Raw genomic sequence first — 23,930 nt, 5'->3', positions numbered from 1 at the left:
TCAAAATTAAATTAATATATTAAATGAATATATATGTAAAGGGAGTATCATTACTACAATGATTTATATATGTATTTTTATCTATATTTTATGTATAAGTATTTAAAATATTTAGAAATAAAACATTACGATATTATTAATAATTATTATCTATTTCTAAACATATTTATTTACAAAAAGAATACAAATAATTAACTTTTAATATAAAAATGATCATTTAATAGTTCAGAGTTTCATTATTAATAATATACATATTACAATATAATAGCAATTAATATTATTATTTTATTTCTAAATATTTTGTTTAAATATATAAAATAAAAAAGCAGTATAATTTTAATTTTAAATATATATATATATATATATATAATACAATATATTAATAGTAAAAATAATAATAATAATAATAATAATATTTTTCTAAATATATTTACATAGAAAACAATAAATTATTCATATGTAATATTTTATATTATATTATATTTATATTTTAATATAAACATTACCACAAAACAATAATAACATAAATAATAATATTTATTTCTAAATATATTGGTTACATATACAAAAAAATATTTCAGAGTTTCATTATAATATTATAACTATTATAATATATTATAAAATCATATTTATCATCATCATCATCATCATCATCATCATCAATAATAATAATACAATTAATATTGAAACTGACGGTGTTTCTTCTGCAAACAGTGTCTTTGACAAAAATCACACAGTTTATTGTCAGACAGTGTTTCTCTGAGATCTCGTGAGGCCGGCGGAGCGACTGATGTAAACGCTGAAGCGCAGCTCTGACACACACCACATGTGGGATTACATCACAGCGGCTCGTGCTGGAAAACTGATTCCAGATCAGCTGAGAGAGACGTGAAGCTGAAACCACTGCACTGATGGCATTACCCTATAAAACATGTGTGTGTTCAGATCAGGGTCTGGTGTGTGAACAGAGGTCTTGAGGGAGAGCGCTGCCAAACACACACACACACACACACACACCCCAAACACAAGACTTCAGTCCATTGAGGAATCTGTGAAAGAACACAGAGAGAGGAGCAGAGGAAGAACTTTGGACTGAAGCCCGTAAGTGACACTTTCTGTCCCGTTCACACACATCACACACACACCAACCACAACCACAGCCATTAAACACATGTCTGCTACTTTAAATTATCATTTTAGAAAAGTTTAACTTTAAGTACTAAAATAACTAAAACTAAAAAAAAACAAAAAACGATAGACGTGTAAACTATAGATATATATATATATATATAAAAATATATAAAAAACACAACAAAATTACTAAAACTAAAAATTAAAATTAAAACGACTAAATGGTACTAAATATTGTATGTATATATGTATGTGTATATATATATATATATATTCAATTCCAAATTGCTTTATTGGCATGACTGTAAATAATCTAATATCCCAGGAATAGTCCCAGATCCCAGTGGGATTTTGTTCACAGAGAAATGAACTGGTGCCGCGCACGGGTCACGGGTGTAAACTACACACACACATGCTCACGGGTCAGTCGGGACCTTTGACACAAGCCTGGACTTCTTCACAAACTAATGCTGATCTAAACATGAGATCATTGATGGAAACCAGTAAATCATGAGAACGAGGCTTTAGTTCAAGTCAACAGGACAGTCATAAAATACACTGACACTGAGACCTGGAGCAACGGCTCATTCAGGCACATTCCAGAGTACGGTTCATCTATTTTATTATAGGAATTATTAATATATATATATATATATATATTGGTTGAAAAAAATTATACGATAAATAAAAATAAATATTTAAATATTAAATACATTTTTAAATATATTTTGCAAAAATAAATAAATGAATAAATTAAATTAAATAAATTAATAAATAAATTTAATTTTAAAATGTATTGAGCAAAAATAAATAAATCAAAATAAATACATTAATAAATAAAATACATTTTAAATATATTTTGCAAAAATAAAATATAATAGATAAAATAATACATACAAATAAATATTTAAATAAATATATTTTGCAAAAATCTAATAAATTAATAATTAAAATATATATTTAAAAAATACATTTTAAAATATATTTAGCAACAATTACTTTAAAAATATATACACTAATAAACACAATTTAAAGCAAATTAATAAAAGTATTAATATCTCATGCCATTTTGTTTCTCAAATGTATCCCGTTTGAAGGATGTCATGATACTTTTACTTGAAACCAGATGAGGACCATTTTAGATGCTTTTCAATGAGAAACTTCAAAAACATTCATCAGAAACAAGTGATTCATCATCTTCACCAGGTCATGTCTGAAAACATGCAGACTAGTTATTAAGAGCAATCTCTGGAAGATCCAGACGTCTGACTGAGTTTGGACAAGAGCCCAAAAGATGGATGCTTTTCCCACCCGTTAATGAAAATTATGATTCTGATCATTTACAATGAATAATATTAGTGTAATGAACACCAGTGTTATTTTAGTACTATATAATATTTTATTTCAGTTAATGTTTATTTTACTTGCACTAATGAAAATGTTTTAGTTTTAGTTAATGAAAACAACCCTGGTAAACACTAAACATGAGCAATGGCGACATGAAACTTGACACACCTAAACAGAAAACATGTCAAAAACAGCCTCAACGAACCACAGCAGCACATTCATAAAAGAGAAACACACACACACACACACGTCTCCTGAGCAGCAGACAGACGAGACGAATCGACCCGTATCGCCCTCAACCCTCTTCTCTTTCCGTACGCCCGGCGGTCACATGACCCGAAGAGCCAGATAAACGCCAGCATGAACGCACTGATCTGAACGCCAGGAACATGCTAACATCTCAAAGCGGCGCTTGAAGCTTAACCCTAAACTCAAATTGAAGACATCTTAAAATAACAAATAAGGCATTTGTTATGCCTTATTTTGGGGATATTTAATTTTATTCTATCAATCAATAAATTCCACTAGAAACAAACCTTGTTGTATTATTTTATTTTAATTTAATACTGTGAAGCTGCTTTGATATAATCTGTATTGTGAAAAGCGCTATACAAATATACTTGATTTGATTTGATTTGATTTGAGATATTCAAAACTTTTTTATGACTTTCTTTTATATTCGCACATAAACTCCTAATTACATTTTACAGTCCACAAATCTTTTTTAGTCACAAACTTTAAAAAATCCAGATGAATGTTACATTAAAGTGCCTATACTGCATGTAGAACTCAGAAACCCGTGTTATTAGCGACACCGGTGGCCGTTAAGTGAACTGCAGGCAGCAACTATTGCGAATTACTAAAACTTTACATGAAATTTAAATTAAACTACTAAATAATACTAAATGTTATTTCTAAATATACTGGTTACATGTATAATGAATTACATTTCAGAGTTTCATTATACTATTATAAATATTACAATATATTATAATAAATAATAATAAATAATAAGGCCATAATAATACTACAGCTTATTATTTATAATAAGTAAATTATTAGGTGTATATATATATATATATATATGTAAACAAATGTAACAAATTGTATACAAATGTAACAAATTATATACAAATGTAAACAAAAACTAATACAAATTACAAAAACACATTATATTATAAATATTACACTATATTATAAATAATAATAATAAAAATGATAAGATTAACCATTTTACATAAAAAGGCTGAAAATTACAGTTATGATAGTTTGATTATAAAGTTCAGACTATAGACTATATAGATCTGACTATATGAGTCTATAGGTTGAATTAATCCCTTTTCTTCGCATGACACATTGACATTACAGTACAGACGGGTTTTCTCTGTTACCCTGAACATTGTATAAGCATCGTTTCATGTGTCACTGAACAGAAGAGAGGCTCTCGGGAGTGTAAACGCCACATCATTTTGATTTTTATCAAGTCCTTCACATAAAAATCAGTCTACAGGCTTTCATAGACAACCTAGGAAGTCTCATTTTTTTTACTTTCGTTACAAGCTGCTCACACATTTGCCATAAAACGCGATTAATACATGAAAGTTCTCACACACAGCCCCTTTAAGATGTTCATAAACTCGACATGGTTTTGAGCTTCTCTGATGACAGAGAGTGTAAATGGATCCACATCCAGGTGTCGAGATGAACCACTTCAACAGCCCTTATTATGGAAACGCGTCTCTCAACACGTCTCAAGACGAGCTAGACGTGAGATCAGCGCTGACGGAGAACCACAGACACTCACCAGTGTTTTAGTATAACTCAGGGACTTTTTTATAGCATTTCAACAATGCCAATATTCACTATATCACACAGATTCTCATATCATATCACTCAAAGTAATACCAAGCAGCATTACAGATGTCAGACTGAGACGTCGTGTGCGTTTCTAGAGTCGATCAGAGGACGATTTATCTGTCAGACACAATCAAGAGATCTGAGATGGACGTCTGCGACAAACATTCACCCGTATCTCGTGAGAACAATCGCTTCAGAGATAAAGATACAGCGTTTGTTCTCCGCCGTTGTCCGTTTCAAAAGAGTGCTCAAGAGGAGATGACGAAGGCAGAAACACCCTCATCCTCTCGATTCAGCAGACGCAAACACACCAAAACATGTTCACGCAGCGAAGACAAATCACACATTAATATCTCAGACTCGGCTCAGACCTCAATATGAACTCAATCGTTTCTCAGTGAATAATCTTCACATTTATCTCACAGCTCTTACTGGATGATGACTATTCCTTTTTTATCAGTATGTACTAGAAAGTGTGATCAGATCTGGCTTGTCCACTTGTAAAATCAAAATCAAATATACTATATATTGTTCGAACTTCGATGACAATGATTGGACTGAAAAACTATGCTAGTATAGACTCTGTATGAGCAATGCACACTAAAAGAGGCTAACAGGATTTTAACTGACCGCTCTCATGAACTCTACCCGTCTGGAAGAAGGTACAGAACTCTCTGTTATAAACGAAACAGGTTTAAAAACTCTTTTGTACATCAATTAGACGGTTGAACATGAATTAGTGAAGTTATTTATATTTATGTGTGTATGAATATTTAGTGTAAATTTTGTAATGTATCAGGTTTTGGCGAAATGCTGGCTGTGGAGTCCATTACACATTTTCCTATCAGGGACAATAAAGTATATTTCATTTCATGCCTAGTGACTCGTTTGGGCAGAAAAATCTGAGGCATTAAAGTCGATATATAAACTAAACGCACCTGAGAACTTCATTAGTTTAACTCATAAAAGAGTAAAAAGCGACCTTTGAGCAATAAACAGTCAGGGAAGCATAACGTCACCGTCTGTCCGCTTGGCATCCTATAAACTGGGACAGTTGGCACGATCCGAACACATCCCATCTTCCCTTTCATCCTCCTCTGTCTCTCTTCATCCAATCGCAGCTCTGATTTAAGACAAGACTCCTCTTTCAAGCCAGGCATAAAGAAGTGCCCCATCACTGACCCTCACAAAGACGGGCTTTATGTGTCCGCACAACCTGCTGAGGACGGAGAAGAGAAGAGTCCCTCGACCCATCCAAAAGAGTCCCACTACAGCAACTCAAGCTCTTTTAGCACGCCTGAAGGATAGTTTGAGTTGAGTTGAAATTTGAATTATTAACACATAATCATAAGACATCAGTCATTAGTTTTCTAACCAAGATTTGAGTATCACTGCGGTTGTAATAAATATGGGCGTTACAGAAGGTCATGTGATCTGAATCTGAAATAAACAAGACTTTTACACAGTTTTTAAATAGTTTTTTTTTTTTTTTTTTCTAGTAAATACGTCTATAAATTCTTGAAAGAAGATAAAGGGATATTGGGTTTGTATTGGGAACAGTGTTGGGGAAAGTTACTTTTAAAATGAATGCGTTACAATATTGCGTTACTCCCTAAAAAGTAACTAATTGTGTTACTTAGTTACTGTTTATGGAAAGTAATCTAAGTTACTTTTCGCTACGTTTTCTCACCTTGTCTGGGCTTGATTTTTTGTTTTATAAAAACAAAAAAGTAATATTTTTTGGCAAATGTAAAGGCACTTTCACACCGAAAGTGAAATGAATAAGCCTCAGGCTGAAGGAAATGCAAATTCATGCCTGTCATTTTAAAGCCATTCTGGATCAACTCTTCCTTCAGCAATAATTCATTATTTTTTGATTATATGGTTGAACTGGTTTATCGGTCCGCAGTAAAGACATTGGTTAATAAAGTGAGATTTAACACATTAAGTACACTTGTGTTATTTAACATATTGCAGGTTTGAGTAATATTCTGAATATGCATTTAACTACTTTTATTAATTTTGAGGAATACTGAATCTGTTTTTGAGCAAGTAAACTACAGAACTACAGTAACCATCATGTTTACACGTTTATCTTTGCACTTACATGAAGACAGGAGAGGAACTTGAGTTACTTTTTTGAAAAAGTAACACATATTTTGAAATAAATGTAAAAGTAATGCATTACTTTACTAGTTACCTGAAAAAGTAATCTGATTACATAACTCGAGTTACTTGTAATGCGTTACCCACAACACTAGTTATGAACATAAATGTTTTTTTTTGTCTAGCTGCACTAAAAATGTTTATTTTTTACTTAGTGTAGTTAGTTTTATATATATCATATGTGACATTGTTGGCAGATATTTGTTGTTTTAAGCACAAAATCACTAAATTTTTATGATTTTTGTCAGAAAACAAGTCTTAATATCTTCAGTCATTGTTCTTCTCCAGTAAATGTATCTTGATTTAAGAATGTTGAGATATTTGTGCTGGAAAACGAGACAGAAGAACATATTTTTTGCAGTGCGTTAGTTATGATACAGTGTTCACTAAAACCCTTTAAATGGGTTCATTTCGTGTCTTCAGGCTCAGATCACTGAACACACAGACCCAGCTGTGTGTCATGCACAAAAACAATTACCTAACAACTACATGAAGCGCTTCCCCCATAAAGCCCGAAGATCCTGGTTAATCTGTCTGCCTTTGCAGCATTCATCTGGAGATCTGGCACTCCTCAAACACAAAACAAACAGAGCCGCTCTGAAACTGAGCTGTCCTGGCAACTCTGAAGCCAGCGAACGCACTACGCCAGATTAAGTCCAGACGGCAGCGCTGGCTTGGGCGTGTGTGTGCCGCGAGCGAACTGAGCTTAAACACTTCTGGATCTCTGGCACTGGCGGGAGGAGAGAGGGGGGGCGGCAGGTGCACGAGCGCACAGGTGATCAACCTCACACGAGACCCTTCAAAGGGGTACTTCACCCAAAAGTGAAAATTACCCCATGATTTACTCACCCTGAAGTCATCCTAGGTGTTTATGACATTCTTCTTTCAGAGTTCTATTAAAAAATGTCCTGGCTCTTCCAAGCTTTATAATGGCTTTATAATGGAAGTGAATGTCCAAGTACATAAAAGTGCATCTATCCATCATAAAATCCATCTATCCATCTTTTTTTTTTTTTTTTTTTGAGAACTATACCTTTAAGGCAAGGCATTTCAGCCGCAGCCATCTTTAAAACAGCTGTTTCAGTCTTCAGTTTCAGTTCATTCTCTTTGAATGGGGAAAACATCAAACTCTATAGCTGTATTAAATTTCATATCTGAAATCCACTGCAGTGACACAATGACTTTACCAATCAGTGATTGGCTGTTTTATTTATTTACAACAGCTGGATGGATAGTGACTCAATTGGATCTGTTTTTATTCTCTTCTATAATTTTAGGAGAAAAACCGAAAGCAAAGTTGATACACAACTGAGATCTCCATTAAGTTTCCCGAGCAATGAAGGAGCAGCGTCTGAGACTCCTGAACATTAGTTATCAGTGTCTATTCCAGGAGAGACGCTGAGTAAGCGAGGTGTTAAACAGCAGATAGAGTGACTCATTAGTCCGGCCGTGACATGCAAAGCTTTGGAAATATTTTCCAGCAACACCCTGCAGTCTAATACACACTTAGATCTTTGCATTTCTAATCGCCTGTGCTTTATAATGGCACGCTTACTGGAGCATTAGTGGTGTTTGTTAAGTCAGTCATCAGAACTAGTGCTCATAATGATCAGATCTCTAACACCAAGTCTTAAAGTTCAGCGAGTGCATCGTCCTGCTCGTCTGAATCATACTCAGAGATTCGAGCAAGAAAGAAACCTAGCAAAGACCCAGAACACTGTAGCATCCACCTAGCAACTGTAACTAGGGGAATAAAGTTTGTAAACAAACTTTGATGTTGGCTTGAGAAGGCCTAGCCTCAAAGTTTGAAGTAATTGTAACAAATAGATAGATAGATAGATAGATAGATAGATAGATAGATAGATAGATAGATAGATAGATAGATAGATAGATAGATAGATACTCTTGCAGCTTCTCTTCTCTTCTCTGATGAAGAGGGCGGAGCTAAAACCTGTCACTCACATGAGATCAGCCAATAGCAAACCACAACCATCCAATCAATTCCCCACAGACACAATCAGCCCCGCCCTCGTTTGTTCTCGTTCCAGAAGCGTTTCACTCAGATATACGACACAATAGGGGACAAAAGAGAAGCATATCTTTCCTTTCTTGTCGAATGTAATACAGCAACACTGACACCGAATCATCTTCTTCAAAGTGTTCAGTATCTGAGCATCAAGTCATTATCAGATTGAACCAAAGGCACCTTCAGATGAGCTCTTTTCATCCTCATCAGTCTCTTTGATGCACGACCCCGATCCAACGTCACTTCTTCACAACAGAGATGCGAAGGTGTGCAGATGAAGAGCTCACCACAAAAATCATCATTTACACCCTCATGTGCAAAGACTCGGACGTCTAAACTGTTATTTCATATGTCTAGGTTAAGCACTTGCAGCGTTGTGGAGTATGGCAGCATCATGTTACTATTTTATGATGCTTTATTAAAAGTCACACAGGTTTGAATGACATGTAAATGATGATTTCTGCATGCACTATCTAAACAAGACTTTTTTGACTTGCTTTCCAGTAAATACATCTAAAAATTCTTGACAGAGGATAAATGAACGCTGCATATTGGGTTTGCATTGGGAACAGTGTTGGGGAAAGATACTTTTAAAAGTAATGCATTACAATATTGCGTTACTCCTTAAAAAAGTAACTAATTGTGTTACTTGGTTACTTTTTATGGAAAGTAATGTGTTAAGTTACTTTTTGCTACTTTTCCTCACCTCGGCTGGGCTTGATTGTTTATTTTATAAAAACAAAAGTAAATGTAAAGGCCCTTTCACACCATTATCTCTTTAAGATCTTACTAAATGCTTCTGGACTGAAGGATCACCGGTGTTTGTGTGCGTCGGAGATTTCTGCAAAGTGTCTGGAGATGATTTACTTTCATTAGATGAAGAATTCCAATAACCGGCTCATAATGAAGACGCTAATCCTCACAATAACCACACGCCAGCAAGCTTACAACGCCTCCGCTGAGAGTGGAAACACTGACTTACTTTCCACACGCTCAAAACTGATCCTGAACAATCATCCTGAAATATATTCTGAAATATATTCGTCACATTATAGCTCTGAAATGCCAGTATTTCCTCGTCTCTGCTCCAGCGATTGCTAACGGAGATGTGATGATTCCCAATTCACACACTATCCGTCCTAAATAGTATTCGAAAATAGAATTAGTACGTCCCAAATCGTAGTATGTTGAAATGAGTATCCACAGATTCCCGGACGGTCTACTGTTTCCGGTCAGAATCCGAAGTGCGGATCCGTGAACACGCTAACGGCTAATATTGCCTACAACCAGTGTTGGGTAAGTTACTCTAAAAAAGTAATGAATTACTAGTTACTAAATACCTCTTCAACAGTGTAATTAGATTACTGTACTAATTACTCTCTCTAAAAAGCATTTAATTACTTATTACTAATTACTTTCTAAATGCCATATCAACCTCAACCAGCTGAATAATACAAGGATAGACATGTTTTTTTTGACTAGCGTGTCGCGAGGACTGGAGTTGAGAACCACTGGTTTATACCAGTCCGATCTCATGGCATTTCATACGTATTTTACAAGGTGGCTAATTAGTACGAATTTATACGAGTAAGGTCGTACAGTTTAGCCACTTCATAAAATGCATACGAATTGCCGTGCGCAATTCCTGGGCGCAAGTGGAGACCAGCAAGAGCAGTAGAGGAGGCAACAGCAGCTCTTAGACATGCTGATATTGTGGGGAACGTTCAGCAAGGAAGAGGAGGCCTTGGACTAACAACTAGTCGCCCAGCCTGGAGAAACGCCACTGCTCCAGCACGGAGGAAGATGGTGGTGGAGGAAGTGCGGCGTCAGGAGGAAACGACAAGATGGGCCAAGGCAGTCGCCCTCGGCAAACAGGGACTGTGGACACGGTGGGAGAGTGTCGAAAGGAGGAGGTTGAGCTGGAGGGATGTATGGGCCATGGAAGCGAGGGATTTGAGCTTTACCATCAGAGCCATATATGATGTCCTCCCAACACCAACTAATCTCCATCAGTGGTTTGGTGAAGATCCTGGGTGCATCCTGTGCTCCAGGCCAGCCTCCCTCCGGCACATACTCACCGGGTGTAAAACCAGCCTTACCCAAGGATGATATACTTGGCGCCACAACCAAGTTTTGAAGAGCCTTGCTGCCACACTGGAGAAAAAATGATCCAGCATCAATGCCCTGTCATTGCCAATGCCTAACACCACAACAAAACCATGGGCAACTGCCTTCGTCCGTGAAGGGGCTACAGCTGCCAGGAGCAACTCCACACCATCAGAGAGAAGCCAGCTGTGCCTAGCACGCGACTGGAAGATGCTGGCAGACATTGGGAAACAGCTGGTATTCCCCTCAGAGATTGCCACTACCTCCTTGAGGCCTGACTTGGTGATCTGGTCCCCCTCCATAAAGAAGGTATACATAATCGAACTCACCGTACCCTGGGAGGATTCCATGGAGGAGGCATATGAGCGGAAGCACCTGCGGTATGCCGACCTAGCCGCCGAAGCAAAACATTGTGGCTGGAACGCGGAAGTCCGCCCAGTGGAGGTTGGGTGCAGAGGGTTTGTGGGAACATCCACCACAAAACTGCTGAGGGATCTGGGAATTAAGGGCCAGAACCAGCGCACAGCCGTTAAAGCTGCATCAGAGGCAGCAGAAAGAAGCAGCCAGTGGCTCTGGCTGAAGAGGAACGACCCCAGCTGGGCCCCCAGGTAGTGTGCCAGGAGATAAGTCTGCTTTGGCTTGACTCAGGGAACAGGACGTCTCTGCCATGCACAGTCCCCTGAGATGTCCGCCGCTTGACAACAAGGTGACTCTCATGGCTAATTGGACTTGGGACGCAAGCTGAGGTCTGATCAACCTAGAGCTGGCCGCCTCTGGGCAGGGTGTATAGTGTCAAAGGCCGAAACACCCCATGATCCAGAGGAACACTACTGATGATGCGTCCCGTAAGTCCAATTCTTCTCACGAATCTACCATCCACCATTCACCGACAAGTCCACCAGTTACTCGCATGTGCTCGCACAGGGAGTCTCCATCTCATCCTGTTTTCTAGAATCTGACGTTGTCCACATTATATATTTCATCTGCAGCAGCATTGTGAATTTTTGTAAATATACGTTTAGCCATTAATTATTAAATTCATCATTATATTCAAACTGCAAACACATGAGGAGAGTCTCCGCATGAAAGACCCACGACGTGCTTCAGCATTTCTCTCTGAAACGGTAGGAAATTAAATTAGATTGAATGGAGGATTTTAACTGTGACAAGATGATTGACAGGCCAGTTTAAGCACGTGACTAAGCGACAGAGCTGTGCGTTAAAGATGGCGAAGTAGTATGTCCCAAAGCTTGCCTACTCTTTTGCTACACACTCAAAAGTCTGGACTTTCTCTTCACAAAAAGAATAGTTTTAGGGCGCAGTATAAGTAGAATAGCCCGAGGCTGTTACCTGAGGAGGGGCAGGGCTGCGTGTCATGTGACCTCGTGTCATGTGACCTCGTGTCTGCGCGTCTGTAGACCAGGTGAGGTTTGTTGTGCTCTTCCTCATAGTCGTCTTCATCAGCGCTCAGCAGCGGCTCCAGGAACACCTGACCGCTGTGTGTCGTGAACGTGCCGATCTGAAGAGGTGAGCAGAACAACACACAATTAGTCACATGATGATTGAAGGATTCCTTACTTTAAAAAGTGATCAGACACACAATATTCACCCGCTGGAAAAATCCCGGAGTAACTGGAGCAACATCTACAGATTCATTTCACAGCAGACTGGAAAACCAAAACACCCACGACACTGGCATCTTTTATTATATGGATGTTATCGCTACTTTATTAAACTATTTATAGGTTTCAGTGCTTTTAAGATGGTCTACTTTATGCTGAACCTATAACAACACCTTTTGTCAAGTGGTATATTGGCATATAAATTAATAAATAAATAACAGTACAAAATAAATCAATAGTAAAATAAATAAATCTGTAATTTTAAAGGAGCCGTATGTAAGATTGTGGCCAAAGCTGTTACTGCAATCACTTTCAAATTACTGTAGAGCGGTGTATCCCCTCCCCCTCCCCCTCCCCCTCCCCCTCCCCCTCCCCCTCCCCCCTGACTCGAGGTTGCCAGATAGGCTGCAGGATCCAGCAGGAACGTTTGTAGCTGCAGCTGTGGTAACTAGAGCAGAGCTGGCAACCCGGATGCCGAAACACTACTGACTTTGTGATTGGTAGATAGGTGGAGGGTGGAGCATCAGGCCAAAACACAACATGACAACATCAACATCAGTTGAGGGCTGCAACTTCACTTTTTAAATGACAATATCCTGGCCGGACTACTGTTGTCAGTGATATAAGTATTTGAAATGAACATGATTTCTTAATGTCTAGTGACATATCAGGGCCATTTTATGATTAATTGAAATACATTTCTTACATATAGCTCCTTTAATCAAAATGAGTTAAAAGGGAAATAAATTTATAGTAAAATAAATAAATAAATAAAAATAAATATTATAAATAAATAAAAATGTTGTTAAAAAAAATTGACAAATGAATAGTAAACAAAATAAATATTAAAAATAACTAAAATAATAAAATATAATAAAATAAATAGAAATGATAGTATATACAGTCATGGTCAAAATTGATGGCACCCCTGATAAATATGATAAAAAATGGCTGTAAAAAATAAATCTGCATTGTTTATCCTTTTGATCTTTCCTTCAAATAATTACCTTTAATAAACCTTTCATTGAAGTAAAAGAATTGAATTTGGGGGGTAAATTACATTATGAAATAAATATTTTTCTCCAAAACACGCTGGCCATAATTGTTGGCACCCCTAGAATTTTTTATGAGAAAAATATCTCTGAAGTATATTCCCATTAATATTTACATTTTTTAGCACACCAGGGTGACTAGGAACATGAAATTGTCCAGCTATGACTTCTTGTTTCACAGGAGTTTAAATATGAGGAAACACAAAGGCCAAATTCCCTGAATCATCCATCACAATGAGTAAAACCAAAGAATATAGTTCTGATGTGCAGCAAAAGATTGTTGAGCATCACAAAATAGAAAGTGGCTGTAAGAAAATATCTAAAGAATTGAAAATCCTCATAAACATCAAAATCAACACAAAAATGGGAAACTGAGCACAAAATGAAGCTTCTGCCATGAGCGTCCCAGTTCCTGACCTGATGAGTGGAGTGAACTGAACAGAAGAAGCACCAACATGGATCTGGGAATCTGAACAGGGACGTGCGGTCAGGGTAGGCAGGGTAGGCAGTGCCTCACCAAAGGAAATGTTGACATTACATTTATTAATTCCAAGAACTTTATTAATTCACCACATTATTAATTGCATTTATTTTATTCCAAATATTAATTTTTGTAACAAAAATTTTCAGGAATACACATATAATATACTCATTTTGCCATTGTTTGCTCCTAAAACCATTGTTTCATGCAGGAAATTCAAGGCCATGGCCATTGAGGCAGAGGTTAGCAGTGCCTCTTTGGTCCATAGAACGTAGTTTACGTAGGTTTGCGCATGCGCAGTCAGTTCTCATGCTGTCTTGAATTATCAACATTGAGGCAGAGACCGAGCTTGCTTCATGTCACGTGATGCATAGGTTGTACCATGTGAGGGAGTTCTCCCCTCCCCTCCTGTAGAGTTGGTTGGGTCCATAGCCCGTGTTTTCCGTCTATGGTGTTTTCCAAAACGTTTTCTCAGGTAACTACCGCGGCACCGCCGGCGCCTACCGATAGCTGGGCCGGCCCAGTAGCTATGCGTCAGGGAGGATGGATGGGAGGAAGAGGCCATGAGGTATGGAAGCTTGTTTCCGCCACAGAATAAAACATTTTAAAAGATAATTGCGACTTTTTATCTCACAATTGCGAGTTTACATCTCGCAATTCTGTCATTATTTCTCAGAATTGCGTGAAATAAAGTCGCAATTGCGTGTTATAAAGTCAGAATTGCGAGATATAAAGTCAGAATTGCGTGAAATAAAGTCGCAATTGCATGTTATAAAGTCAGAATTGCAAGATATAAAGTCAGAATTGTGTGAAATAAAGTCGCAATTGCTTCTTATAAAGTCTAAGTGAATTATTATTTAACCTTTACATTATTTTTTGAACCATGGCATTAATACAAACTACACAATAGTGACTAGGCTGCTTGTCGGTTCGCTGACACCGCGCCGCCTCCCTCTCTTACTGTGTCCCGCACAAAACATTTGTTTGTTGTATAATATATATCTATCATAAGATAGATGTGTCCATTAATTTGATTATTAGATTTGATTGTGCATTAGCCTCACATATGACTTTGCTGTATGCAGGCAGCGATGTGATGATATGAACTTGGGTTGCTTCATTAACTGAATGAATATGAATATATGCCACATTGATAGGTCACAGCCTACCCATGACAAGATTTCACCGCACGTTACTGAATCTGAAGGATCTGGAGAGATTCTGTATGCAGGAATGATCGCTGATCTCTTGTCAGTTATTCTCCAAACTTATCAGGCATTATAGAAGAAAACTCAGATCTGTTATCTTGGCAAAAGGAGGTTGCAAAAAGTATTTAATAACAGGGTGCCAACAATTATGGCCAGCGTGTTTTGGAGAAAAACATTTATTTTTTAATGTGATTTACCCCCCACTTTCAATTCTTTTACTTCAATGAAAGGTTAGATTTTTGTGATTTTTTTGAATGAAAGATCAAAAGGATAAACAATGCAGATTTATTTTTTAAAGCCATTTTTTATCGTATTTATCAGGGGTGTCATCAATTTTGACCACCACTATATATATATATATATATATATAAACATGAAAAGTAAAATAAATAAATAAACACAAAAAGTTAACAAAATAAAAAAAATGAATAGTAAACAAAATAAGTTATGACATTACAACAATTAATAGTAAAACAAATAAATAAAATTAAATGTTGTATAGTTAAAAATAAAAAAATATATAGTTAAGTAAATAAATTGAACAGTACAATATTAAATAAATAAAAAATGATTAGTAAAATAAATAAATAAAAATGGATAGTACATAAAAAAGGTAAAATAAAATAAATCTAAATAATCTAAATGAACTTAAATTATGAGGCATGTTTGACATTCCTAATGATCCTGAAGCCCCCCTGGGATCATGGTTTATCACCACGGCAACGCATTCAAACACAGAATTCCAAAGTCCTGCACACATTCCCAACAGGAGCCGTTACACAGTCAGATCCGGAGCGCTGCTAGTTTGAGGATACTGTATGGAAAACATACCAGCAAATAATGAAGTGGAAGAATGCTTGTGTTTGCTTGAACGAATGGAAACATGTTTGACGTGAACTCTGTTAGTTTTCCAGTGTGTGTTCCACATGAAGACTGACGGATCATCACAATCTCTGTCAATCACAGCCACCTCAGTGGCCTGGTATTCGTCTTCCCTCGGAAACAAATGTCATTTCTGCCTCGTCCCACGGCGTGACCTTCACATGAAGAGCCCTTTCCACAAAAACACATTGAGTGTTGCTATTACATCACACACTGACTGCCGAAACAAACCCGATCAAACACAAATGACACCTAATAAAGGACAAAATCTCTACAAAAGGTGTCGTCGTCTGTGTGATTAATGCGCTGTATATGACAGATCTGTGAGGAAAAGGGTTGAATGTTGAGCATGTAGTTTGGAGTGACAGCAGAGATGAGTAAAAGCGTCTCGTTAAGATGATGTCACTCAACACACACGTTCATTAGGCCCGATTCACGGGATGAGAGAGTGAATATTTCCGTTTCAAACCTTTCTGACAGGCAGACACTCGCTCAAAGCCTTGGGGATGGAAACATGCAAATCAAACCACAAATCCCTAAGAATACTGTATTGACGGACAGAAACACACACTGTAAACACACACGCACACACACACACACACACACACACACACTCTGATGGGTTTCGACTGTCCTTACTATAAAGAAAAAGCTAAACTGATGCTTTCAGATATTGATTTACAAGTTCATCTCATAAAGTCTGGCTTATATTGTATCACTAAGTGATGAAATATCACTAACTCATCAGTAAAGTACATTTCACACAAAAAAAAATAAAAAAAAATAAAGTTTTTAGGACCATTGAGATTGTTTGCATTGTGGCATTATTTATCATAATAATTAAAAAACAGTTGCTCTCCAAATTCGCATTAATGTGAAGATAAAATGTTTTATTGTAACTGTAAAGTGTGTATACTTAATGAATATAAGATTTAAATTAAGCTAAAAGTATTTTTACTGCAAAAAATGGACTTACTTTTTTTTCTTCAATTCTGCAAAATATAATTATATAAATATAAATATAGTTTATAGATAATGAATGTAATTATAATTTATGCAAAATATAATTATATATAAATAATAATAATAATAATTTGCTAAAATTATGTATAAATTAGTGTATAATGTGCATATAATGTGTATATAATACATAATATAATATATAAATATAATATAATATAAAGTGTGTAATGTGAACATTTTATCTTCACATTTCATTAATGATTTTTGGTTGGTATACACTACATATAAAAATTCACAATTTTATCTTATAATTAAAATAGATATTTAATGTTTAAATCCATATACTTTAGCATGACATTATAAGCATATTGCTGTATAGTTTTGCAACGGTACTGCAAGTCTCCAGATGAACGCTTCAGTTTTCCTGTAAATCCCTCGGCTCATGCCAGCTGTGGGCATCAGAGGTCACGCGAGGTCAGTCTCACACACACACACACACACACACGCACATCTGTCCTGCAGGTTATTACGCTCGGGTGCGGACAGATGCTGTCGACGATCTGAGAGATCAGCGCACCTGACCATCTTATTCTTTAACACACGCTTTCTGTGCACTGAGGGATTATGGGTCGGTCCGTCACCTCACTGTCAGCGGTTTCTCTCATCCCATGATGCAATGCTTCTAACTACTAAAGTCTCTGTCCTTCTCTTTCACTGTCTAGCAGGATTGGAAACTAGTGGCTGCTGTTGAGATCTGAACACTGAAACGAAACAGTCAAACAAACGCTAAAGAACGGTCGGTCAGCCCTTAACTATGTACTGTACATCTTTCTTTCAGTCTGAATCTGATTTCAAACCACATGTGAATGTGGGTGTGAACTGGGTGTGTAATAGTGTGTGTGCAATTATCAAACTGTGCAGATGACTAAACCAACTAAATGGTTAAGAATTTTAACTTGTTTGTTTATTTATGGTTAAGGGGATTTTCAGTAAAAAACAATGCCTCCTCTTGACACTTTAACATAAAAATCACCAAAACGTCAAATAATACGCTAAATTTGACAGTAATAATTTACATGACAAACTAAACAAAATCTTATTTTTAATCATTTTAACATGTTTTTTGTTCACAACTATTTTCATGGTGAGAAACAGTTTAAAATGTAGCAAAATATGAAAAGAAAATCTTTAAATAATATAAATATATATTTTTTTACATTAATTTGAACATTTTTAAAAAAATTTAAATAATATTAATAATACTAATAAAATTGAATTTTATTAGAAATAATTGTATTACTAATTACCATTTTATTAGTAATTAGGGTTAGGGTTAGGGTTAAGTTTTTAAAGTTTATCTTCAACTAAAAGAAAAGTATCAAATTAATTCTGGCCTCCTCTGGACACTGGAAACAAAAAACTACATGCTTCAGTTTGAATAATTTTAACATTTTAAAGTTTGCTTGTTCACGACTATTTTAATGGTGAGAAACAGATTAAATGTATCAAAATACGAAATACGGGATAAAAATGGTACTAATAAAGTTTTAAAAAAAGTTTTTCTTCAATTAAAAAAAATCTAAAACTAATTCTGGTCTCTGGACACTATTAAAAACAATTTAAATAACAAAAAATGCTTCTGTTTTAAGTTTAAATCAAACAGCTGAATAGCAACTGATGCATCATCTTTATGTCTGTGTTGCGACCCTTCCTCGGGCTGTTTACGACTCGAGCGGGACGAAACACGTGCTCCTGTCGTCCTCTGAGCTCGGAGCCTGATGACGACCCCGTGACCTCATCAGAGACTAATCGAGCGCCGCCCTGCAGGGACTGATCACCTCTATTACCTGAGATCACTAATTAGCAGATGAGAGTATGCAAACGGGTCAGGAGCACATCCTCAGAGACGCCCTGAGGTCAGTCGGAAGTTGAGCAAACGGACTATATTTGACAGACTAGACAGCTGGGTGTCATATGACCCGAATCACATCCGTTCATTCTGTCCCACACCAGTCACTTCTCTAAAATAACTAGCAGTCATGCTTACACACCCAGTCATGCCTTGAGAAGAATAACTCAACTAAAACAAAGCCTAATCCTCACAGAGAGAACTAATCCTGAATTCATGCAATTACCGTAATAATGAGCTTCCTGCTAGTAACAACTAGTAAAAACTATTTTTTTAATTAACCGCTTCTATTTATCTGCTGTGCAACCAAAATTGAAAATCACTCCATGTTACTAGTCACCAGCCCATGTGTTTACCCAGACAGTAACATGGTGTCGGCCCAGATCCGGCCCACATCTGGTACATGTCCCCTGAGTTTATGCTCACTAGTCCAGTCCATCATAGGAGAACAAAAGTGAACAACTCAACAAAACCAAAGCCTAATCCTCATAGAGAGAATTAATCCTGCATTCATGGCGGTATTAACGTAATTACCCAGAAAGCAACATAGTGTCAGCCCAGATCCGGCCCACATCTGGTACGCTTGTAATCCACATGTACCAGATGTGGGCCGGATCTGGGCCGACACTATGTTGCTTTCTGGTTATGAATTTCCTGCAAGTAAAAACTTGAAAGTTGGAAACGCTCTGACTTTTAAATATCTGCGGTGATATCACAAAAAACAACCAAAATGGAGCATTTATTTAGCAACCTCTACATGATACTAGTTACCAAGCTAGATCTCTAACCACTAACCCTGAGTTTAAACTCACTAATCAAGTCTACCCAAGTCATTTAAACTAAAATAACTAGCAGTTTAAACATCCACATCTTTGTTGAACTCGCAGAGTTGAGAAACAATCTGACTAATCCCAGTTAACTACTGCGAAACCAAAACACTTAGAAAGAAAACTACGTCTAGATCTTCATCCGCTAACACTGAGTTTACAGTAACTGTTCCAGTCCATCGAAGTCATTTCTCCCATCTAAAATAACTAACTTAGCAGTTTAAACATCCGCTCATGTGTCGCTTCCAGTCAAAACTAGAGAAGAATAACTCAACTAAACCAGTTAGCAAACACGAATGTTACCTGTTTTTATACCAACTAGTCCAATAGAAGAGAGAACAACTCAACTAAACCAAAGCCTAATCTTCACAGAAAGAACTTATCCTGTGTTCATGTAATCAATCTTTTTAGTAGTTTATTCTAGTATTCATAATTACACACTGATGTCACATATACGCAATTCTATTACTAAAGCGCCCAATAATGATGTGAAAATCAGATGTTTTACAGATAGTGAATAAACTAGTCTTAATCATGTCACCTTTTTAAATAAACCTTGAAAAACAATTTTAAGAAAAATGTTATTTCAGCCCCTGATTCAGGGTGACGGCTCGGTTTACGCTGGCTTGTATCAGCAGCTCATCGGTTCTTCGCGAGCGCTTCCGAGTCTGAAGTGTTTCCTCGGTTCAGAGAACTGGTGACTCGAGAACTGTTGTAACCATTAACACACTCTTGAACTTGTACTTGAACTACAGCCATTGAATCACTGTTATATTTACAATACTTTTGATTTCCCAGACAGCAACATAGCGTCGGCCCAGATCCGGGTCACATCCGGTAAATGTGGATTCAACGCACACCAGGTCTGGGCCGGATCTGGGCCGACACTATGTGGCTGTCTGGGTTTGCTTTTCAGCAAAAAACATCAGAAACATACATCTGTCCCTCTTTATGAAACCCTCGGCACACAGTTTGCCTGAAAGACTGTTCTCAGTTCAGTGTACAGTTGGAGTAACTGGAGCGCTGAATGAGTTGGCAAAAACGGCGTCATAGGATCATATACTCCTGGAGATTGACTCATTTCCACTGACTAAAAGTGAGTTTTGATTGAGTAACTCATAGATCTGTGCTGTTCCAGACGGTGCAGTCTGGTTTGGTGAACGGCTTCAACCAGTGCACTAAAAAGAACCGAACTGGATATCACTAATTTATACTCACTAGTTGAAGTCAACTAAATCAATGAAGTCTTCACAGAAAGATCTTATCCTGCATTCATGTCAGAATTACAAGTAGAGTTGTTTAATCAATCATTCTAGTAGTTTATTCTAGCAGTACGATACCCAGCAAGCAATTTTGCATTTAAAAGACGTCTAATAGCCGTCCAAACACAGCCCTGATGTCTAGGCTAAAACAAGGCAAAATCTGGGCTGTCAGTGAAATTTAATAGTCATCTAAACCATATCCCAAGAATAGACTAGTCATCAATTAGACAACAAAGAAATGAAATGAGTGAAGAAATAAAACCAAACACCTTGTAATCACTGTTGACTTTGCTTTGATGATGGAATATCAAACATCTCGCAAGTTATTTTGGCAAAAACGACGTTACCAAATTCAGAGTTATTTTGGCTAGAAGTGTGTTACTCATAGCCGGACTATATCGGGTCTATAATTAACCTAGACGGTGAAATGACGGCTATCGCTTGCTGGGTAGTTTTATGCTAGTTCGTCTTTGTTGAACTTGCAATTACAAGTTGAGAAACACTAATAATCCCATTTAACATCACAAAAAAACAAATCAGTTAGCAAACACTAAACGTTACTAGTTACCAACCCAGATCTTTAACCACTTACTCTGAGTTTATATTCACTAGTCCAGTCCATTCTCTCATGCCCTTGTTGAACTGGTAACTAGACTCGACTTCCCATGACACTAGCACAACAGCATCAGCTTCATCAGTTGACAGATCTTTAGTTTTCTGCTAGTAGAAACTGCTCACGTCTTTGTTGAACTCGCAATTAGTGTTGCATAAGTTGAGAAACACTCTGACTAATCCCAGTTAACTCTTGCGACATCACAAAAAACAACCAAAAGGTCTTTAACATCTAACTCTGAGTTTATACTCACTAAAGTCCAGTCCATTCTCTCATGCCATTGTTGAACTGGTAACTAGACTCGACTTCCGATGACACTATCACAATGGCAGCAGCTATAGGTTTAGGTTTAGGTTTAGCTATAGAAATAAGTTTCAAGGTGCAAGCGTTGAATAATTTTGAGAAACGTGATCATCTCCACGTAAGCTTCAAAAACGCGAATCTGTGAAAACGCTGACGGCGCTCATCAGGTGACAGATCGTTAACCTCCTCACTCTTGATACTCACGAGTCCCGTGCAGAGGCTGAAGACGGCGTGGTGTTCGCTGCGAGCGTTGACGTGTCCTCTGAAGAAGCAGTGTCGCAGGTCTTCTCCGCGCTTCTCCTCGTCTCCCAGATGAAGCACCGTGTAGGACGGAGCGATGAATCCCGAATCAGCCGTGAGGTTGAGGTGAAAGGCCTGCCCGAACGCCTCGATCCGGTAATGCGCCCTGGAGATCTCGGCGTCAGCGCTACGCCTTCTCCTGCGGTAATGCTGTCGGTGCGGGAACAACTCGCCAAAATCATTCAAGCGCACCGGAGTGACGATCTCATACGACGACAGCTGTCTGATGAAGCTCTCTGAAACACAACACATCAGTGTAACATCTCAGATCTTAATGTCAAATCAGGCTATGAAGCTTCTTTAGTGGCACTGATGGTTCCGTGAAGAACCTTGAGAATCTTTCCATTGCATAACAGGTTCTTTATAATGGTTTCCCGAACAGGCTTTCCTGGAGCTCAAACAGTGGAGCGTTAGCGCTTGCAACGCCAAGGTCATGGGTTCAATTCCCAGGGAAAGCAAGAACTGATAAGAGTGTAAATGTGGACCTTGAAATGCAATGTAAGTCGCTTTGCCAAATGCATAAATTTAAGTGTAAAAAAAATTCTTTACTGGGAAACAAAAATGGTTCTTCTATGCTGAGAACCTTTACTTTTAAGAGTATGTCGTTTTTTGACACTTGAGTGACTCTTATTCATCAGAGTGTGTTTGAATCAGCTGGTGTTGTGGAGCTTTGAGTGGATGTATGAAGTCAAGTTCACACAGGTGTCCTAACAGAGGAACCTATACAGAATCACACTAACTGACTAACCACAAACAAACACAATACTATTCAAAACTACATCTATTTCAATCCTACAAACTTCTCTCTGTCAGATGTTTAGATTGTAACGTGTGTTTGTCTATCTTTCTTTATGATAAATTGCAATTGCTTTGATTTTTGTTTTATCTAATGCAATGACATTCAGTCAGTTTGAGTGTCTACATACTTTTTTTGGGCTACTACATACTAAACTCTTTCGAGATGCATAATACACTGCATACAGTTTGCAACTGAAGTGTCATTTATAGTGACAATATTTATAATGCCAAACATACACAATTAGCCTACACAATATATAACATCGTACTAATCTGTTTATATGCACAAAAATACATTTTAAAACAAAATGATTCTTTAATGTCATAGAAACCAGAGCAAACTTCTAAAAGTGCGTATAAGCTATTGTCAAGCTGTAGATTAGCCTGACGCCTGTCCGAGCTGGTTTCGTGGTGTGTTTTGTGAGTCTTACCTTGTTTGTGGTGGAGTTTGTACGTGTGCGCGGTGCGTAAAAGCGCGGAGAGGTGCCACACGAGTCCCAGCAGCCGGAGCGCAGGACCCCGCATGATTCCCCGGCCTCTGCCTCTCTCTCTCTTCGGTTCCCCGGGGCTGGAGCGTGTCTACCGGCTCTCCTCCTTCTGCTGAAACACGATCCGATCCGCCGTCATTCCGTTAAAACCTTCGCTCGGACCCGCTCATCTCGCGCACGGAGCCGCGGCTCTCAGTCAGTCGGATCGGTGCCGGCGGGCTTTTTTTTTTTTTTTCGCTCGCTGGCTCTCCATAGGACACCCCCCTAAACACACACACACACACACACACACTGAGGCTCTTGTCACGCCCCCCTGCTCTACTGCAGACTCTAGACTCGACCACTGAATCAAAGCACGTCAGTTCATTTCACTGAGACATAATAAACCCGCAGCAGTGACTGACCGCTGACAGAGACCCGTCGATAAAACACACAATAAAGATCAACACAATCGGGTCACCGCTTTACATGTTAGTAAATCAATCAAATCAAACTAAGTTTATCAAATGAGTTTATCAGACAGACAGACAGACAGACAGATAGACAGATAGATAGATAGATAGATAGATAGATAGATAGATAGATAGAT

The 23,930-nt window shown here is 37.6% G+C and overlaps 1 protein-coding gene across 1 annotated transcript in view; it reads right to left on the bottom strand.

Moving 5' to 3' along the window:
• Window positions 1–23,562, bottom strand: part of LOC311071287 (A disintegrin and metalloproteinase with thrombospondin motifs 20) — a 102,288-nt gene extending 78,726 nt beyond the window's left edge. The window contains exons 1-3 of the mRNA XM_084095606.1: window positions 23,285–23,562; window positions 21,960–22,291; window positions 11,984–12,152 (exon numbers count right to left, since the gene is read on the bottom strand). Coding sequence (XP_083951732.1) covers window positions 11,984–12,152; window positions 21,960–22,291; window positions 23,285–23,378 — 595 coding nt within the window. The 5' untranslated portion in view covers window positions 23,379–23,562. The remainder of the gene's footprint in view (window positions 1–11,983; window positions 12,153–21,959; window positions 22,292–23,284) is intronic.
• Between the last annotated feature and the right edge of the window lie 368 nt (window positions 23,563–23,930).

Source organism: Abramis brama, assembly GCF_963993115.1.
Source record: "Abramis brama genome assembly, chromosome: 20".
In the NCBI taxonomy this organism is placed as follows: Eukaryota; Metazoa; Chordata; class Actinopteri; order Cypriniformes; family Leuciscidae; genus Abramis; species Abramis brama.
The sequence above is the reverse complement of the archived record's forward strand: the minus strand, read 5'-3'. Positions and strand labels throughout refer to the sequence as shown.